The 18,460-nt window shown below is 44.7% G+C and overlaps 1 protein-coding gene across 1 annotated transcript in view; it reads right to left on the bottom strand.

The window, feature by feature from the left end:
- Window positions 1–7,512: 7,512 nt before the first annotated feature.
- The window catches only part of HOMER2 (homer scaffold protein 2), an 86,098-nt gene continuing 75,150 nt past the window's right edge, over window positions 7,513–18,460 (bottom strand). The window contains exon 9 of the mRNA XM_080980502.1: window positions 7,513–16,868. Coding sequence (XP_080836628.1) covers window positions 16,680–16,868 — 189 coding nt within the window. The 3' untranslated portion in view covers window positions 7,513–16,679. The remainder of the gene's footprint in view (window positions 16,869–18,460) is intronic.

The following is an 18,460-nucleotide window of genomic DNA, read 5'->3' as shown; positions in this document are numbered from 1 at the left end:
GGATTACAGAAAGAGAGAGGGGGTCAGACTGTGCCTTGGCCAAAGGCCTGGTGGAACAGCTCTGTCTCGCAGGCCCTGCGGAAAGATGTCAAGTCCTGCAGGGCCCTAGTTTCTTGTGACAGAGCGTTCCATCAGATCTGGGCCACAGCCGAAAAAGCCCTGGCTCTGGTTGAGGCCAGCCTAACCTCTTTGTGGCCTGGGACCTTCAAGATGTTTTTATTTGAAGACTGTAAGGTCCTCCGTGGGACATACCAGGAGAGGCGGTCCCGTAGGTACATGTGCTTAGGGAAGCCTTTGCAAGTCTGCTACCCCTCCAGATGTTTTGGACTACAACTCTCATCAGCTCCAATCAGCACAGCTGGAGGGCAGCAGGTTGGCAAAGGGAATTCTGAGAGATCAGAGCTCCCTGGCAGACGCCCACTATGATTTTAGGAATGACTCACCTTTGTCGTTGCTGGAAAACACTGGTGCAACAGGGGCCACGTAAAATGATGAAATGGCAGCTTAGAAAGCCACCAGGGGGCTGAGCCCTTTTGGGCCCCTCTATATTTGGGGGGCTGGGGCCATGCCCCCCAATACCCAAAAAGCGTGGGGCAGAGCTGACCACACCACTGCTTCAGTAGGCGATTCCTGCTCCTGCTCCTCTTGCCACAGAGGAGGGTTGATGTAGCCTTACATTTGTGGCAGCGCCAAGAGGAGAAGGAGGATGTACCAGCCATCAAAACCGCACAACCACTGCATTTGGCTCCGCCCCCGGCTCCTCCTGACCTTGGGACATTGCGACCTCACGCATGCAACGTTGCCCCCCCCCCAAATCATCCTTGCAAGCTGGCTTATACCATGTATAAAAGTAGTGTTATCAATTTGCCCACATGTAATTAAAAATGGGGAATTATGTCTGTCTTAGATGACAAAGAATACAAATGCGCTTCACGGACCAAAGTGCCATGCAAATTATAGCAAGGCTGGCAAGCAGATGGAGTTAATGTGATTTGCTTACACGGATCACTCGTTCCATCGGCCTGCTCCTCTCCTTGCCACCCACCCTGTTTCCCTCCACTCTCTGTTTTACACGGTAAACTCCTTGGGGGCCTGGAGACCTGCTCCTCTTGTTAAACAATCAGCAGCAATAATCCACACTCAGACAACGCGTGCAAGCTGTTCGGACAAATGGCAAGCACATTGCCCCCACCCGAGGGTGAGGATTCAGTACAGGTAAAGGTAAAGGGACCCCTGACCATTAGGTCCAGTCGTGGCCGACTCGGGTTGCGGCGCTCATCTCGCTTTATTGGCCGAGGGAGCCGGTGTACAGCTTCCGGGTCATGTGGCCAGCATGACTAAGCCGCTTCTGGCGAACCAGAGCAGCGCACGGAAACCCCGTTTACCTTCCCGCCGGAGCGGTACCTCTTTATCTACTTGCACTTTGACATGCTTTTGAGGTTGGCAGGAGCAGGGACCGAGCAACGGGAGCTCACCCTGTTGCGGGGATTCGAACCGCCGACCTTCTGATCGGCAAGCCCTAGGCTCTGTGGTTTAACCCACAGCGCCATCCCCTTCAGTAGGAGAGCCCAATTCGCACATCTGCAAAAGAAAACCCCACAACAACTAGCTCTCAATCTCTCTCTCTCTCTCTCTCTCTCTCTCTCCAACAAGTCAGGAAATGGTGCAACTCTGCTCCAAAGGAGGAGGAAGAGATTTTGAGTCTGTCAAGCTGGGAGACCTTTCCTGCTTTTGCCTACAAAGCTGCAGCGGCAGCTTTATTCCAATCAATATTATTAAAGAATGAGTCATTGGAATCCTCCTCCTCCTCGATCTCCATCTCCATCCCCAGTGCCCAAGAGCGGCAGAGGTGGCGACAGCAATTACACGCCACCCTCTGCTCTTCTCACCTAGCGGAAACTTTCGCTGCCTCTCTCCTGACAAGCCAATTAAAATTAGCATCGAGGTGAGCTGGAGGTGCAGGGCAGGGTGGGTGGAGAGGCATTTCCCACAGAGCTATAAATTGACCTAAAGATCCTGAGCCTTGGAGCAGCCCAAGGATTGCTTTTAACATGCTGGCATGCACACTTCTGTGGGTTCGTGTCGCAGCAGGAAAACGGAACACAACACAGACTATAGCCACTTCTTTTTAGTATTTGCTATTTATTGGCCACTGCGGTTGTTCGCAGAGGGGTTTTCCCTTTAAGAGAAATAGCGCAGCTGGCTCCCAGGCCTGATGACTCAGGGACAAGTCCAACAACAACAACAACAACAACAACAACAACAACAACAACAATTCCTTATTTATACCCCACCCATCCAGCTAGGTTTCACCAGCCACTCTGGGCTGCTTCCATCAAAAGATTAAAAATACATTAAAACATCAGTCATTAAAAACTTCCCTAAACAGGGCTGTCTTCAGATGTCTTCTAAACGTCAGATAGTTATTTATTTAGTTGATATCTGATGGGAGGGTGTTCCACAGAGTGGGTGCCACTACCAAGAAGGCCCTCTGCCTGGTTCCCTGTAACCTCGCTTCTCACAGGGAGGGAACCGCCAGAAGGCCCTTGGCGCTGGACCTCAGTGTCCAGGCTGAATGATGGGGGTGGAAATGCTCCTTCAGATATACTGGGCCAAGGCCATTTAGGGCTTTAAAGGTCAGCACCAACACTTTGAATTGTGCTTGGAAACGTACTGGGAGCCAATGTAGGTCTTTCAAGACTGGTGTTATGTGGTTTCAGTAGCCGCTCCCAGTCACCAGTCTTGCTGCTGCATTCTGGATTAGTGGATACTACAATGCTCAGTAGGGATGTGGGTGGCGCTGTGGGTTAAACCACAGCCCTTGGTTAGAGAGAGAGAGAGAGAGAGAGAAAGAGAGAGAGAGTTGTTGTGGGGTTTTCTTTTGCAGATGCGCGAATTGGGCTCTCCTACTGAAGGGACGCGGGTAGCGCTGTGGGCTAAACCACAGAGCCTAGGGCTCGCCGATCAGAAGGTCAGCGGTTTGAATCCCCGCGACGGGGTGAGCTCCTGTTGCTCGGTTCCTGCTCCTGCCAACCTAGGAGTTCGAAAGCAAAGTGCAAGTAGATAAATAGGTACCGCTTTGGCGGTAAGGTAAACAGCGTTTCTGTGCGCTGCTCTGGTTTGCCAGAAGCGGCTTAGTCATGCTGGCCACATGACCCGGAAGCTGTACGCTGGCTCACACCCTGTTCATATCTTTAATGTGCCCTTAAGACAGTATTTGTGAGGAAAGAGACAATGGGGAGGTTTCCCACTTTGACCTTGCAGAGAAATATCTGAGGTCAATTTGTTCAGGACCTTTTCTGTGGGGTTTCTGACATGTGGTTTATATATACAGTTATGAACATTTTTTTTTAATATATGTGACCTTACAATTCTTATAACAACTACAGTGGTACCTCGCAAGACGAATGCCTCGCAAGACAAAAAACTCGCTAGACGAAAGGGTTTTTGGTTTTTTGAGCTGCTTCGCAAGACGATTTTCCCTATGGGCTCGCTTCGCAAGACGGAAACGTCTTGCAAGTTTGTTTCCTTTTTCTTAACACCGTTAATACAGTTGCGACTTGACTTCGAGGAGCAACTCATAGAACGCGGTGTGGTAACCTTTTTTGAGGTTTTTAAAGACTTTGGTGATTTTTGAAGCTTTTCCAAAACTTTCCCGACACCGTGCTTTGCAAGACGAAAAAAATCGCAAGACGACAAAACTCGCGGAACGAATTAATTTCGTCTTGCGAGGCACCACTGTACTTATTAAATTTATATGCCACCCATCATCTGAAGAACACTGGGCACTTCACAACATAAAAATACAAAATGAGAACACAAAACAAACAATAAAAACAAGATCAAACCAATAACCCTACCTCCCAGAGTCACAGAGTCCCCAAGAAAGAGGAATTTATTGTTAAACCACTTTAGAAATTGCAGCTTTGTAAAGGTAATAGGAGTATCTTGACAACTCTCAGCACTCTAACAAGCTACAGCTCCCAGAATTATTTGGGGGAAGCCATGGTATAAAAGTGCTTGTAATTTTTAGTGCGACTAGGGTGCAATTGGTTACCCTTAAAATTTTGCATACTGGCAAAGCCTTCCCACATTTTTAGACATCTATTGCCACTTCTCACCAGAATGACTATAGCCTCCAAGACATATAAATACAAGTCTACTTAAAATGTGAAGACTGGGATGCGTACGTGTGATATTAGAAATATATATGTGTGTCTCCCCCAAATAACACTATGAATGCAACTTGGTAATAATAATTGGTGCATGTTTGAGAGCACAATTGCATAAAGTGCCTTGTTTTCTGCCTTGCTTTCTGTGTAGAATGGGGGGGGGGGGAGTATTTTGTCAAACTTTCCCAAGCTGTCTTAGTTTTGAGTGGGTGATTTGGTATACTATAATTAGGAGCTCGTTTCGGAAATGTTCCTGTAGGCCGCCATCACCGAGTGCTGCCGTATCCATAGCAACAGCGGTTGCCTAGATTCCTCCAAGAAGCTATTCGGTTCTTAAGAGGGAGGGCCTTCGTTCTGACGTTGCTGTTTACATTCCCCCAAAGGCTTTTCCTGGCTCGGAGACAGACATGCTACGGCTTTGCAGAGGAGAGAACATTATGGCAACAGATGACGTGAAACGGCTTTTTCTCCTACGTTTTCCCCTTGGTACCTGGCTAAGTGTGAGCAACATAATTCTGTTTCATGCCGCCTGCTTTGGGATGCTTAGACGGCGACAGCTCATAAAACAGAATTTGCCAGTGATGAGTCAAGCGGGAACAAGGGCACATCCGCACCATACATTTAAAGCACACTTACGCCACTTTGGGACGCAGATGGCGCTGTGGGTTAAACCACAGAGCCTAGGACTTGCCGATCAGAAGGTCGGCGGTTCGAATCCCCGCGACGGGGTGAGCTCCTGTTGCTCGGTTCCTGCTCCTGCCAACCTAGCAGTTCGAAAGCATGTCAAAGTGCAAGTAGATAAATACCCGCTCTGGCGGGAAGGTAAACGGCGTTTCCGTGCGCTGCTCTGGTTCGCCAGAAGTGGCTTAGTCATGCTGGCCACATGACCCGGAAGCTGTACGCCAGCTCCCTCGGCCAATAAAGCGAGATGAGCGCCGCAACCCCAGAATCGGTCACAACTGGACCTAATGGTCAGGGGTCCCTTTACCTTTACCTTTATGCCACTTTAACAATTCTGCCTTTCAACACTTCCCCCCAAAAGAATCCTGGGAAATGTAGTTTCATAGGGAACTCTGGGAGTTCTTGCTCTGGGAGGGTAATAGGCATATCTAAGCAATGCTCATCACCCTTAGCAAAGTACAGCTCCCAGAATTCTGCTGGGGAAGCCATGACTGTTTATTGCCACTTCTTTAAACCTAACATTGAGTTAGATTTATGGAAACAATTGGGGAAAATGTTATGAGCTGAAGTTCTCACCCTGGGCCAACAGGGGGGTACCGTAGATAGTTTTCACTCAGGTACACACATACAAATAAGGAATTGAAAGTGACATTCAGGAGTCGGTGGAAGAAGATTGGAAGAAATTTAAAGACTATTTACAGAAATATTGTAAAATTAATGAATGTTAGAACGATGTTGGATAGAAACTAAGTGGTTTTTAGCTGCAATATTATAAGGGAATATGAAAAATGGATTACTAATAGGTAAAGATCTAATGTTACAATATTTTAAGATTAAAGATTAGGATAATCAAAGAGGGGAAGGATTTGCTGAACCAACAAACTGAATTGGAATACAAAAAAGGGAGGCGTGAGGAGGTCCGGGAAATAAGCTAATGAAAAATAAGTAATGGAAAGATTGAGTTGTTTCTAATTATCTTTATTTTGTATTTTCTTTTTTTTTGTAATATTTTGAAAATCTTAATAAATATCTTATAAAAAAAAATATGAAAGTGACATTCAGTGATTGGATAGTTACCGAAAGTTGTTACTGTTGCTTTTGTAGTGGAGCTCTGTATAAGCAGGCTGGCTGAACCCTTCAGTTCAGTTCTGTTCTGGCCTGTGAATAAACAAGAGCTGCATGTCATACACTAAAGGAAAACTACTTGAAGATGATCCATAAGTGGTATTTAACACCAACAGACCAGCAAAGATGTTTAAATCAGAGGCAGGTAAATGTTGGAAGTGTAAAGAGGTTGAAGGGTCATTCTTCCACATGTGATGGTCTTCCAGCGTACTTAAAGGTTATTGGGAAATAATATATAATGAACTTTTAAAAAAGTTTAAAAGAACATTTCCCCCCCAACCCAGAAGCTTTCCTCCTGGATATAATAACATCAGAAGTCCCCCCCCAAAAAAATAATAATCAGAATAACCTATTCATGTATGCGACTACGGCTGCAAGGATGCTACCAGTGCAAAAAATGGAAAACAGATGCAGGACCAACGAAAGAAGAGTGGCACATTAAAATGTTGGAATATGTGGAATTAGCAGGAATGGCCAGTAGAATAAGAAATCGAGATGAAAAATGGTTTAAGGTAGACTGGATAACACACACACACACACACACAGAGAGAGAGAGAGAGAGAGAGAGAGAGAGAGAGAGAGAGAGAGAGAGATTAAATGAAAAACTATGATAAGCAGATGCTAGTAACTTCAGCAGTGTAAGTAAGAACAAGAGATAAGGAGAGTAAAAGAGAAAGGATTAGAAAACGAAGAAGATGCAAGGGGGGGTGGATTATAAAAGGAGCCATGGAAGGAGAGGAAGGGAAGTCCACTAATGTTTGTACAGTGGCACCTCTGGTTGCAAACGGGATCCGTTCCGGAGGCCCGTTCGCAACATGAAAAGAGCGCAACCCACAGCGGCGTGTCTGCACGTGCGCAGGTTGCGATTCGTCGCTTCTGCGCATGCGCGTGACGTCATTTTGCGCTTCTGCACATGTGCGAGTGGCGAAACCCGGAAGTAACCCTTTCTGGTACTTCCAGGTCGCCGCGGGACGTAACCTGAAAGAATGTAACATGAAGCGGATGTAACATGAGGTATGACTGTATCTTTGAAAGAAATAGAAGACATTACAATTTTGAATTGTATTTGAAATGCAAATAAATAAAATATGTGGGGGGGGGAATAGAGTGGCGTCTGTTGCTAGCATCTGTCTGTCTCGAGAGACAATGCACTGCGCCTCCGGGGGTGAAGTCAAACCGCTACACAACTATGGCAAGGGAAGTGGCGAATTAGGGCTGGGGATACCAGACTGTTGCTATGTTCAGGCACACATGTGACATGCCACCCATTTTTAAAAGCGTGCTTAGAACTGATCACTGTCTCCCCATCCCCTGAAATATCCACCAAACAGGGTTTTAATCCACATTGGGGCCACTTCCCTTCCCATAACATTTTACCCACTCAAAATCTATGCCAAACACACACACACACACACACACACACACACACACACACACCTGTGTTGCTCTTTTTCCCGAAGGCGCTGTTTATTTCAAACAGCACACTGGGGGATCAACAGCAGTGGTCTTGCTCAATTAAAGTGATCTGCATACATTCATATCCAGGTTGACTTTTATTTGAAGGGCAGAGGGAACTCTCCCAAGTAGAACACAAAGCAACAAGAAAGTGTAATTCAGAAAACCGGAAGTTTATCAAGTCAGGACAGAAGTTTGTGTTGTTTTTTTAAAACTTAAATATATGACATAAATGACTCTATAATACAATAAAATCAGATAAAAATTACAGAAAATTCATAAAAGAAAAATGTTTTGCTTTTCCAAATATATATATATAAAAACCATCATTTACTGCTACCAGAAGAGATTCCACATATCAATGTTTGCTGAATATTCAGTGACATGGGGGGGGGGGGGGACTTGTTCACAGCAGACAAGTAACAAGGTAAAAGATAATTTCACACCAATCAACCTACAATAATATCTTCAGGTTGATTAATCATATTTTATATCTGGATAAAAATATACAGTTTAATCACTGCAATGTTTTCCCACGCTCTTATAATCAGTTAATTCATCTTTCACTAAACCTTACTTGGAACCATGAGAACATATTGCAAATTACTAAAGGCTCATCTTACTTTTAGAACATTTGGTATAGCAATATCGCACTAAAATACTCTCGTATTTGTTAACTACAAGGGAAGAATATATTTCAGTTCTTAAAAGTGCTCTGTACATCAACATTCAATTTCAGAATGTATCACAATCTGTAGCATAATAAATTCAAAATGCTTTTTTCTAGTATTGTCAACTAACCTCCCCCTCTCTCCGCCAGACACACACACCAAACTGAAGACAATTGTGCAAGACTTAGGATATCAGTTTGTACCTTTTTAGGGGGACAATATTTCTTCTTGGTTGGCATATGGCTAAAATAAAATTATTGCTAGCCAGTATTAGAAAACAGAAAACACAAGTTAATTCCCTTAATTGCCCAGATACATTTTAACTCAAAACATTTTAATAACTCACACCATGTTTCCTAAATGCCATGGGGGCAGTCCTGTGTGCTATCAGCCATGCTCAAAAGAAGTCAAACTCACGGGGCTAAAATGTGCCCAGAACTGTATTGGATCATGGCCATTACGTTAAAATGAAATATACGGTATTTTTTGCTCTATAAGACTCACTTTTTCCCTCCTAAAAAGTAAGGGGAAATGTGTGTGCATCTTATGGAGTGAATGCAGGCTGCACAGCTATCCCAGAAGCCAGAACAGCAAGAGGGATTGCTGCTTTCACTGCGTAGTGATCCTTCTTGCTGTTCTGGCTTCTGAGATTCAGAATATTTTTTTTTCTTGTTTTCCTCCTCCAAAAACTAGGTGTGTCTTGTGGTCTGGTGCGTCTTATAGAGCGAAAAATACGGTACTTGTAAGGAATTGTGCTTAGAATAATGGCCTCACATTCCAGATCCATTTAAGGTAATAACAGCTTCAATAGCTCAGAATCACTACAGGAATCCAAAATCTGCCAACCCACTACTTGTTGCCACTACAAGAGTCAAACCAAAACTCGAGAAGTTGAAGCATATGATACTCATCCAGACCAGCAATGACTAGCAGCCTTCCAAAGTCTCAAGCAAAGAGCTTTTTGAGATCTGCTAAGATAATTTGTCCCTGGGAGTTTCGCTATTTATGATGGCAGCCAGTTCTCCCCACAATGCCGTTAAATGACTCAACTTTTGTGGTATTGTCAGAAATCCAAGATGGCGGCTGAGAGTCTCCAAGGCAAAGCCTTCAGGGCCCATGGGACAGCTCCCCAATGATGGAGCTGGCCCTGTCTGTATACAGTGCAAATGCCCAGTTAAGGTATCCAGTCCTGCCACACTGGGACAAATCCATTCAATTATGGCACCTGATACGAACTTGCTATCAATGCTTCCAAATGCTAGAAAGGCCAGGTGGCCACATCTATGCTGTGTACTGTACAGTGCCGGTGTCAAAGCTTTGTCACAAAGCATGAGCTATGGTTGCAGAAGCACCCTTGGATTTAAATGCAGCTGGGTTAAACCACAGAGCCTAGGACTTGCCGATCAGAAGGTTGGCGGTTCGAATCCCCGCAAAAGGGTGAGCTCCCGTTGCTCGGTCCCTGCTCCTGCCAAACTAGCAGTTTGAAAGCACGTCAAAGTGCAAGTAGATAAATAGGTACCGCTCCCATGGGAAGGTAAACAGTGTTTCCGTGCGCTGCTCTGGTTCGCCAGAAGTGGTTTAGTCATGCTGGCCACATGACCTGGAAGCTGTATGCCAGCTCCCTCGGCCAGTAAAGTGAGATGAGCGGCGCAACCCAGAGTCGGTCATGACTGGACCAAATGGTCAGGGGTCCCTTTACCTTTACCTCTCCTCCTTCTACAATAGGTGGAAAGCAATACCAACCTCCCTCCCAAAGTTGTTGCAAGTATTACTCTGATGATGTTACATGAAGCACATTGAACACCTCAGGAAGAGCTACATATATAAATGCCAACAGTGATCTCAAGTCATCGGCACACATCCATCCAGCTACTCTGGTTGCACTGTAACAAGTTACAAGACTGCAGATGGCTACATACTCCACTTAGAAGCCATTTTGGCTTGTAAGCAGCATATAAATGAGAAAATAATGATTATTGCAAACTGAACTTGTCATTGTGCACCAGTTTCCCCACAAGATATATTTTCATCCCTTAAAAGAGGGGTGTGTCTGCACGATTTCCACAAAGTGGTAAGGTTGTCATCATTAGAGTGGGTTACTAACAGATCCCAGAAATTCGTCTTTTGCCCCAGTCCAGCAATTTACATGAAGCAGCCCTCAGGTTATGATCCCAAGCACACTTTTGTGAAAGCACCACTGGAATCGATGGAAAGTTGCATCCAGGTAATTAGAATAATCTATAGGTACAGATGAAACACATAGTACAGAGCTTTGGGGGTAGTTCCATTTCAAAACCACAGCTGGCGCGACTATCCCCATTTGAGTCCTTTCCCATAGTAAAAGCAGCCTTCACACAAACACCCCCCCCCTTATGTGAAATGGTACAGTCCAAAGAACCATGGGATTTACCTACAGACTGGTTCAGCGTCCTTAAGACCAGGGGTATAAGAAGCCAAAGCAATAGAAAGAAGCAATCTAGTAATCAATCAATTGTTTACGAATATGCATATAAACTTTATATGCATATATAGGCACCTTGATATTTTAAAAGTTAATTTCTACCTCTTCATTTTATCACAGTAAAATGTCATACTGGCTAGCCATTCTACAAACTCCATTCAACACTTCTTCCACCACAGAATACAGTATACATATTTATATCAAGCATATTTGCAGAGGGTTGTGGCCAACTAAGGCCTACTCAGAGTAAACCCACTGAAATGAATGAACCTAAGTTAACTTCAGTCGGTCTACGTTGAGCAAGGCGAGCCTTGGATACAACCCCAGCGTTCTTTAACCCTTTTTGACTCAAGGTATCTTATTACTACTGAACATAGCATACAGTATTTCAGACAATAACTTCTTCAAAATTGCTAGCCCACCCCCCACCCCCAGTCTGAAGATGGTGCTTTAGAGTGCCAGATCATTAAATGGAAAATTGACAGCCACCGAGGGGTTAATCCTGGATGAGAGAACTGTCAAAAGTTTCATTTTCCTGACCAGGTTGCCAGATATAGCAGGTTTGGGGGCTTGTAATTTAGGATAAGGTAGCGAGAACAGAATGAGTATTTTGTGGGTATAACATGCTCCCCAACAATCTCCCTAGCTTATCTAACCTGGGTGGTCTTAGGTGTGGTTTTGAAGACTGGTAGTGCTGGGTGGATGTGGGTGGTGCTGTGGGTTAAACCACAGAGCCTAGGACTTGCTGATTAGAAGGTTGGCAGTTCGAATCCCCGCAACGGGGTGAGCTCCCGTTGCTCGGTCCCTGCTCCTGCCAACCTAGCAGTTTGAAAGGATGTCAAATATAGATAAACAGGTACCACTCCGACGGGAAGGTAAACAGCATTTCTGTGCACTGCTCTGGTTCGCCAGAAGCGGCTTAGTCATGCTGGCCACATGACCTGGAAACTGTACGCCGGTTCCCTCGGCCAATAAAGCGAGATGAGCGCCGCAACCCCAGAGTCAGTCATGACTGGACCTAATGGTCAGGGGTCCCTTTACCTTTTAGTGCTGGGTGTCTTCAGCATTCAGGCTCCAGATGTCTCATAGGCTTGGATGGTCCACACCAGGTCCAACTGTGGGGATGCTTTGATGTCTTCTTCTCTACTACCTTTGATCTGGGCTCCATGTTGCTGAACCAAATGGGCCCTTGCTTAGCCACACTGGTGGTGGTCCAAATGGAACTAACTGGTACCGTGCAACGCATGAAGTAATGCTATGCGTGAAAGCAGCTCTTGGGCATTTTGATTCCAGTCTGCCTTTGTTTACGCTGTGCTTGGGAAAAGTTTGTTGTCGATTTTAAATTCATGACATTGCAATGCCAATTGTATTGTATTTGTTGACCATTGGTTATTATGCTCACTTTATGCACTTTAAATTTATTCTGCAAACTATCTTGTGAGGGCAATGCACCCTGAAAGTCTGGTTAGAAATCCATTCAGTTATGCAAATAAACCTGCTGAGGCATGACTAGGTTCCTCTGAATTTTGGTAACTCTGAATTTCTTGTTTATCCAGTCTTAAGTCCAGTTCTCCACATCAGTTTGAGAAATGCACTTCCTCATGAAAGTTCACCAGCATTTTAGTGCAAATTTCTCTCAATATGTACATATACTTGTATGCAGTTTCCCATAAAATGCACGTTTTGGCAAAGCAATTTCCCCAAATATCGTAATGTTTTTGTATACATCATTATTTTCACTTTACCCTGGCCATTACTTGGCTGTAGAATGGCATTGCAAAATTCAGAAATGCGTACATTCCAAAAGATGACTGTGTTTCAATTTATGTATTTGGATAGTGCAAATTATGTAGCTTCATTCACATTCAAATATCAAGTGAATCAAATTTCTTACCCATCTCCAGGCATGCCATGCAAGGTCCTCAGGGAAACACAATGCTAGTATGGACCCTTCTTGCCATTTTTTAAATTGGGAGCAAGCATTGAATAAGATATGGCAGCAGCACCTGAGGCTCCCCCAAATTGCTTTAGGAATCGGATTCGGGGTACAGGAAGATGCAGCCTTATTATATCAGAATATTTGTTCATTTAGCCAATAGTGACTGACTGAATGCAACTGACAATTCTCCAGGTTCCCCAGGGGAGAGTGGTTGTTACCATAACCTGCTGCAAATGCTGGGCACTGAAGTTGAAATCATTGCATGCCCTCTACCAATGAGCAATGGTTCTAAGCCCCACTTGATCCCAAATGATCTGGTTTGTAGTCACTTCAAAAAGAGGAGAAAATATCTATGATCAACATCTTGAAATCTTCTGACTACTGCTAGGACAGCCCCACTTTCTGGGAAGACAGAGGTAGCCAACTTAATAGCACAACAAACGTGCCATCTCTCCTGGCCAACTCACCACTACACAAAACCAGTGCAGCAGATGGTAGACTAAGGAAGGGGCTGGGGTGTAAAAACACAGGCCTTTAAATGATTTTTGTAATAAAATAAAATAAAATACAAGGCAGCCTTGGTGTCATTTATGGCAGCTGTAGGTTTTATAGAAGCCTGTTTTCAGTTCTAAAATGTCAAAGACTTTGCTCCTGGCAAAGAACTGCCTCTGTGTTTTAATTGCCAAAGAAGAGGGCATAGCACAGAAGGCCAGCCCTGTCACCCTGTTGGCCTTGACCTGTGCTGCCCACATGCTCCTCATCACGGCTTCAGCTCAGCCTAACACACCTAAGTCACCTGGCTCTGACCTGAACGAGAAGATCTGAACCCAGCCCTTCACCGGCACCTGCACAGATAATACTTGTGATCTTGGATCAGGAGCCTATGAATTGTGGAAGAAGGGAAAAGTGGGTTAGGCTCAAAGCAGCGAGAAATCAGATTAGAGGCATGGGGTGGGCGAGTGGGCAGGAAATTTGGTTCCAAGGAGTTCAGTGGGAAAGGTTTACTGGTGAGCAGAGGGCTTTGCTCTCAGGAGCCAAAGGAAGCAAAAATTAAGGAGAGCTGTGTGCTTTGGGTGCAGCCAAATGCTTGGCTTGCTATTTCAGATCTGTCTTGTTAACTCTGCTTGTGCATTCAGATCCTTGTGCCTCGCGCCTCTCTGTGGACCACTCACTACTCTGAACCTCCTTCCCTAGGCCCATCTGCTAACCCTGCCTCTCTAGAATCTGAGAAGCTCACCCAATGGCAGCCAGACTCCTCTCTCCGCTCCCCACCATCCGCCACGACATTAGGCAAAATCTCAAGCAATCACGGACTCCGTCACCACCATAAAACCCCATGGCACACTGCAATATAGATATGCATATATATCAGCAGAAAGAATAGCTAACTGTTTTGGCAGTGGATCAGGTTTCATCAGCTAAGAAGCTGTTGCAAACTGCCCTCTTCATACTTTGCACCTTACGAGGAAACGGGAGAGTCACACAGTCCAAAATGAGAGCTTTATGTCCAACGCTTTTTCAGTAAGAAGGTGGCTTTTTATATTAAGAACAGAGAAAATTGAATCGCACACCCATGCAATGGCAGACACAAAAGGAGAGAGCGCTGCGAATGATGAGTTGAACTCCCTCCTGCAGTTCTAAAAGCAGTTAGGCACCGCAGGCACTTAACACACAGGGCAGAAAAATGGAAGAGGAGGCAGCTCACTGTTAGGCAGGGCACCTTTGAGCTTCCACACATCTGCCTAGCAGGCAAAGGAGGTGAGTTCGGGTAACTACCAGTACTAAGATCCATAACGGGCATGACTAAGAAGTGTTTTCCAGTGTGATACAGTCTCAGTAGCTGACAGACATTTGTGTCAGCAGCCTTCCCCAGTGCCCTCTAGAAGTTTTAGACAACTCCCATCCATCCCAGCTAGCATGGCCAGGGTGATGGAAGACGTAGCCCCAAACATGTAGAAGGCACAAGATTGGGAAGGTTCGTACAGAGCTTAGTTTGAGATACGACTCTGTCCCAGGACCCGGTTTTTGTAATTCCAGGGGCTCAGCCCTGAAAGAAGCTGAAGGCGCTAACGGGAGTGTTTTGGAGCATGTGAAAATGACTTTCTCGTTTCATCCCAGCTGTGAATACCACCAGCCTTGATTCACCTGGAATTAAAGAGCAGGTCTTTGGGGACAGAGCAGAAACCTTCAAGGTGGGTTGATGTCCCAGGATGTTCCTTTTTAGGTGGCCATGTGTCTTGATGGTTAGTTTGAAGACACCCCCCTCTTGGATGGAGACTTAATTCTAAAACCCAGTTGCAACCAGTGCCACTGTCTGCAACAACTCTTCCATTGCCCTCCCCTCCAATTTGTGACTGTTTGCTGCTGCATCTAATATCTTTGCATCAGGCACCAACCTCATAGCCAGTATGGCACCAATTAAACACATTTTCTCGTTGCCCAGACTTTGGGCAACAACTGAGAAATTCAGAACCGTTTATTGATAATTTACCTGCTCCTTTTTCTTGCTTCCACCTTTATTTCCATGTCACTGATACTTTTATTCAAACAGGCTCTTTAAATCCTTAAGATGGTTTAAAGCATGGGTACGCAAACTAAGGCCCGGGGGCCAGATCCGGCCCAATCGCCTTCTAAATCCGGCCCGTGGACGGTCTGGGAATCAGTGTGTTTTTTACATGAGCAGAATGTGCCCTTTTATTTAAAATGCATCTCTGGGTTATTTGTGGGGCATAGGAATCCGTTCATTTTTCTTCTTCTTCAAAATATAGTCCGGCCCCCCACAAGATCTGAGGGACAGTGGACCGGCCCCCTGCTGAAAAAGTTTGCTGACCCCTGGTTTAAAGTCTTTGTTGCAACCAATGTCTGAGGTTTCTCTGGGTGAAGAGGTGGCACATAAATAGTTTTAAAACAAATACTTGTATCCTGAATGTAAAAATGGTGTTGCCAGCCAGTGTAGGGAAAGCAACTTATAAGGCCAACTGCTTACATCAGGGATGGGAAACCTGTTCCAGCCCAAGAGCCACATGCCAGTGGATGGAGCAAAGAATGTAAATATTACCTCTGTGTAACAGGTTAGTTCCTATGCACGCTCACACAGCCTGCTCTGTTCTCCATCCGGAGAAGCAAAAGGCATCGCCAGAGTTCAAGGGCAAATTCCAGCCAGGCAAAAACACTTGTGGTACAAAGCAGGACCAGCGAGGGATGTGGCGTTGGAGAACTTCCAAGGAACAGCTGGAGAGGCATTTGACTCCTGGGCCTGAGGTTCCCTACTTAACATCCTTTGCTCCGGGAGTGAACTGACCCTGGATCCTAGGAAGAGAGCCCATTTCCCCGGCATTCAAATGGCTTAATGTACAATATCTGCATTTCTAAACACCCTCAAAGGCTTGGAAACCGCCAACCCACTTTGGGTAACTACCTCCACGTCCATTCTACCAGGAGTGCAAAGGGCCACACCTGAACACGTTGCGATTTCTACACCGATTTCAAATGCACATTGTTGAACATGGCAAATTCTGTATGAAAAGGCCTCGTGGGTATTTTTTTTTATTTTTTAAAAAAGCCACCACTGAATTCTTCAAATGAGGCTTCACAATTTGATCCTAAGGCCATGAGCATCTACTAAAAGAATATTTCTCTACCTGCCAATGGCTGCTCCCAAGTGCACTTCTCTTTTTCAAGCCCATGGACAAATTGCAAGCATCTTCTCTCATCTTCACTGTGGTCTGTTACACACACACACACACAAATAAAACTGCAAGGGCTTGATAATCAAGATTAGGAAAAGGCTCGCTTCCTGTTTCTATGGTTGCAGCAGCCCTTAAGATAGAAATTTCCCTGCAACAACTAATGCATATTCATTTTAAGGTAGGTCTAGTTCCATTTTCCTGAGGCAAGAACCCTCCCCCACCTGTTCACAAACCCTCCAAGTCCAGAAGCAGCAAGATAAACAAAGCTCTACCTTAAAAAAGAAAAGTCAACAACAATTTTTGGAAAGAAAAGAAAGAAAAGGAAGAATGGGTAGTGGGGGAGAGAACCATTAAATTTTTAAATTCTATGTACAAATCACATTGCAAACAAGAATACTCTGGTTATTTTTTTGTGGAACAGACATTTAGGATTAAAATGCACACCCACCAAATGTTAGTTTACAAAAAGATATATGTTGCTATTCCCTAGTTATCAACTCCCAGTTTAGATAGTCCTTGCCGGAAGTCATGCAATTCATCAATCTTTCCATCTAGTACGTCTAAAAAAGTCTGTAACTCAGTCTTAAGGTTGTTTTGTCTGTGTTTGCTCTCTTCCACCTCTGTCCTTAGAGCTCTGACTTTCTCTTCCAGGTCTTTATTCCTTTTCTCAGCAGCCTTAAAAAAAAAAAAGGTACATTAAAGTCTCATCAATAACAAAAAGAGCAAAGGCCCTTCCCACACCTGCCCCATCGCTGCATCTCTTATTTATTGTGTCCACTGCAAACCTACCTGCAAGCAAACTCTGTCAGGGGAAAGGCTATTATTTTAATCTGACTGCTTCACAGAAGGATGCGGAAGAGATGCTTTGCCTTGAATGAGGTCACTTTGGGCAGCTTTTGGCTGGAATTTATGTGCCCTGCTCTGCATATATTACTGCCATTGCTAGCGCTTCAGAATTTGTTCTAAACATTATCTGAAGTTGGTTTGGGTCCTGGCTCACCCGTCCACAAATACAACCTGACAAAACAGCGCCTGGGAACTGAGATTGTTTCGTTCTGGAAATCAATGTCATTTTTTAAAAAAAATAAGAAAAAGAAATATCTGGAGTCTCCCTGGCTGAATGTGTAGAAAGACAGTGAGAAAAATAATAATAATAATCTTTAAGTTCCCTAGCAATGGAGTTTACATCATCAATATAAGCCTGTACAGTGGTACCTCGGGTTAAGTATTTAATTCGTTCTGCAGGTCCGTTCTTAACCTGAAACTGTTCTTAACCTGAAGCACCACTTTAGCTAATGGGGCCTCCAGCTGCTGCCGCGCCACCGGAGCACGATTTCTGTTCTCATCCTGAAGCAAAGTTCTTAACCCGAGGTACTATTTCTGGGTTAGCGGAGTCTGTAACCTGAAGCATATGTAACCTGAAGCATATGTAACCTGAGGTACCACTGTACTTGAAATGCTTTGCCCCAGAGGATAGAGTCCCATGTTGCCTCTCCTCAACAAATTCATGATGCATGGGTTGAGATGAAAGATTTACAGATGAAGCCGTTCCTAAATTGTGAAACAGGGTACACCTTCTACAGGCTTGAGCTTCCAAGGCAGAAGCCGGGTAAGTCAGTGGAGTGCCAGCAGCACAGGATAGCAACTAGGACTTTAGCACCAAGGGCTCTCTCATCCCTTGAGTAATCCAGGCCCCTCCCTGAACATACTGCTTTTATTGAAAAACATGTCTCCAGCCATGGGTGTAGGCAGAGGAGTGAAGGGGGGCAGCTGCCCCCTAAATAAATAAAGTAAATAAATCAAAATATTTAACTGACCAATTGCATCACAGATTACTCGGTTCTGCCGCACCTAACATAAAGCCTGCCTACCTCCCAAATAAATCCTAGCTACATCCATTCTCCAGTTCTTTTATTTTATGGAGATAAGGAACACAAAACATGGAGGTGGTATTCTACCCAATTGCACACTAATGCAATTAAATAAATGGAAGCCTGAATTTATGATTTGGTTGTACTGCAGTTATTCCCCGGTTCCCTTAGGCTGCTTTGAGTCCGTTCTCAAGGTGACTTTTAGAGACCTGTGATCAGGGAGTCCACTTCCCCTTCCTACTAGAGCCCTCATTCCTTGACAGGTCCTGCGAAGACACCATTGCACTAAGCCATTATTGTGCTGTTGGCCTGAGCAGTTAAGGTGTCTTAATATTTTCCATCTGTGTTATGATTATACCTGCACTACAGTAACTTGCATTCATGAATGGAAGGGAA

The sequence above is a fragment of the Podarcis pityusensis genome, assembly GCF_964106645.2.
Source record: "Podarcis pityusensis genome assembly, chromosome: 14".
Classification (NCBI taxonomy): domain Eukaryota; kingdom Metazoa; phylum Chordata; class Lepidosauria; order Squamata; family Lacertidae; genus Podarcis; species Podarcis pityusensis.
Note: the sequence above shows the minus strand (reverse complement) of the source record. Positions and strands in the feature narration are given on the sequence as shown.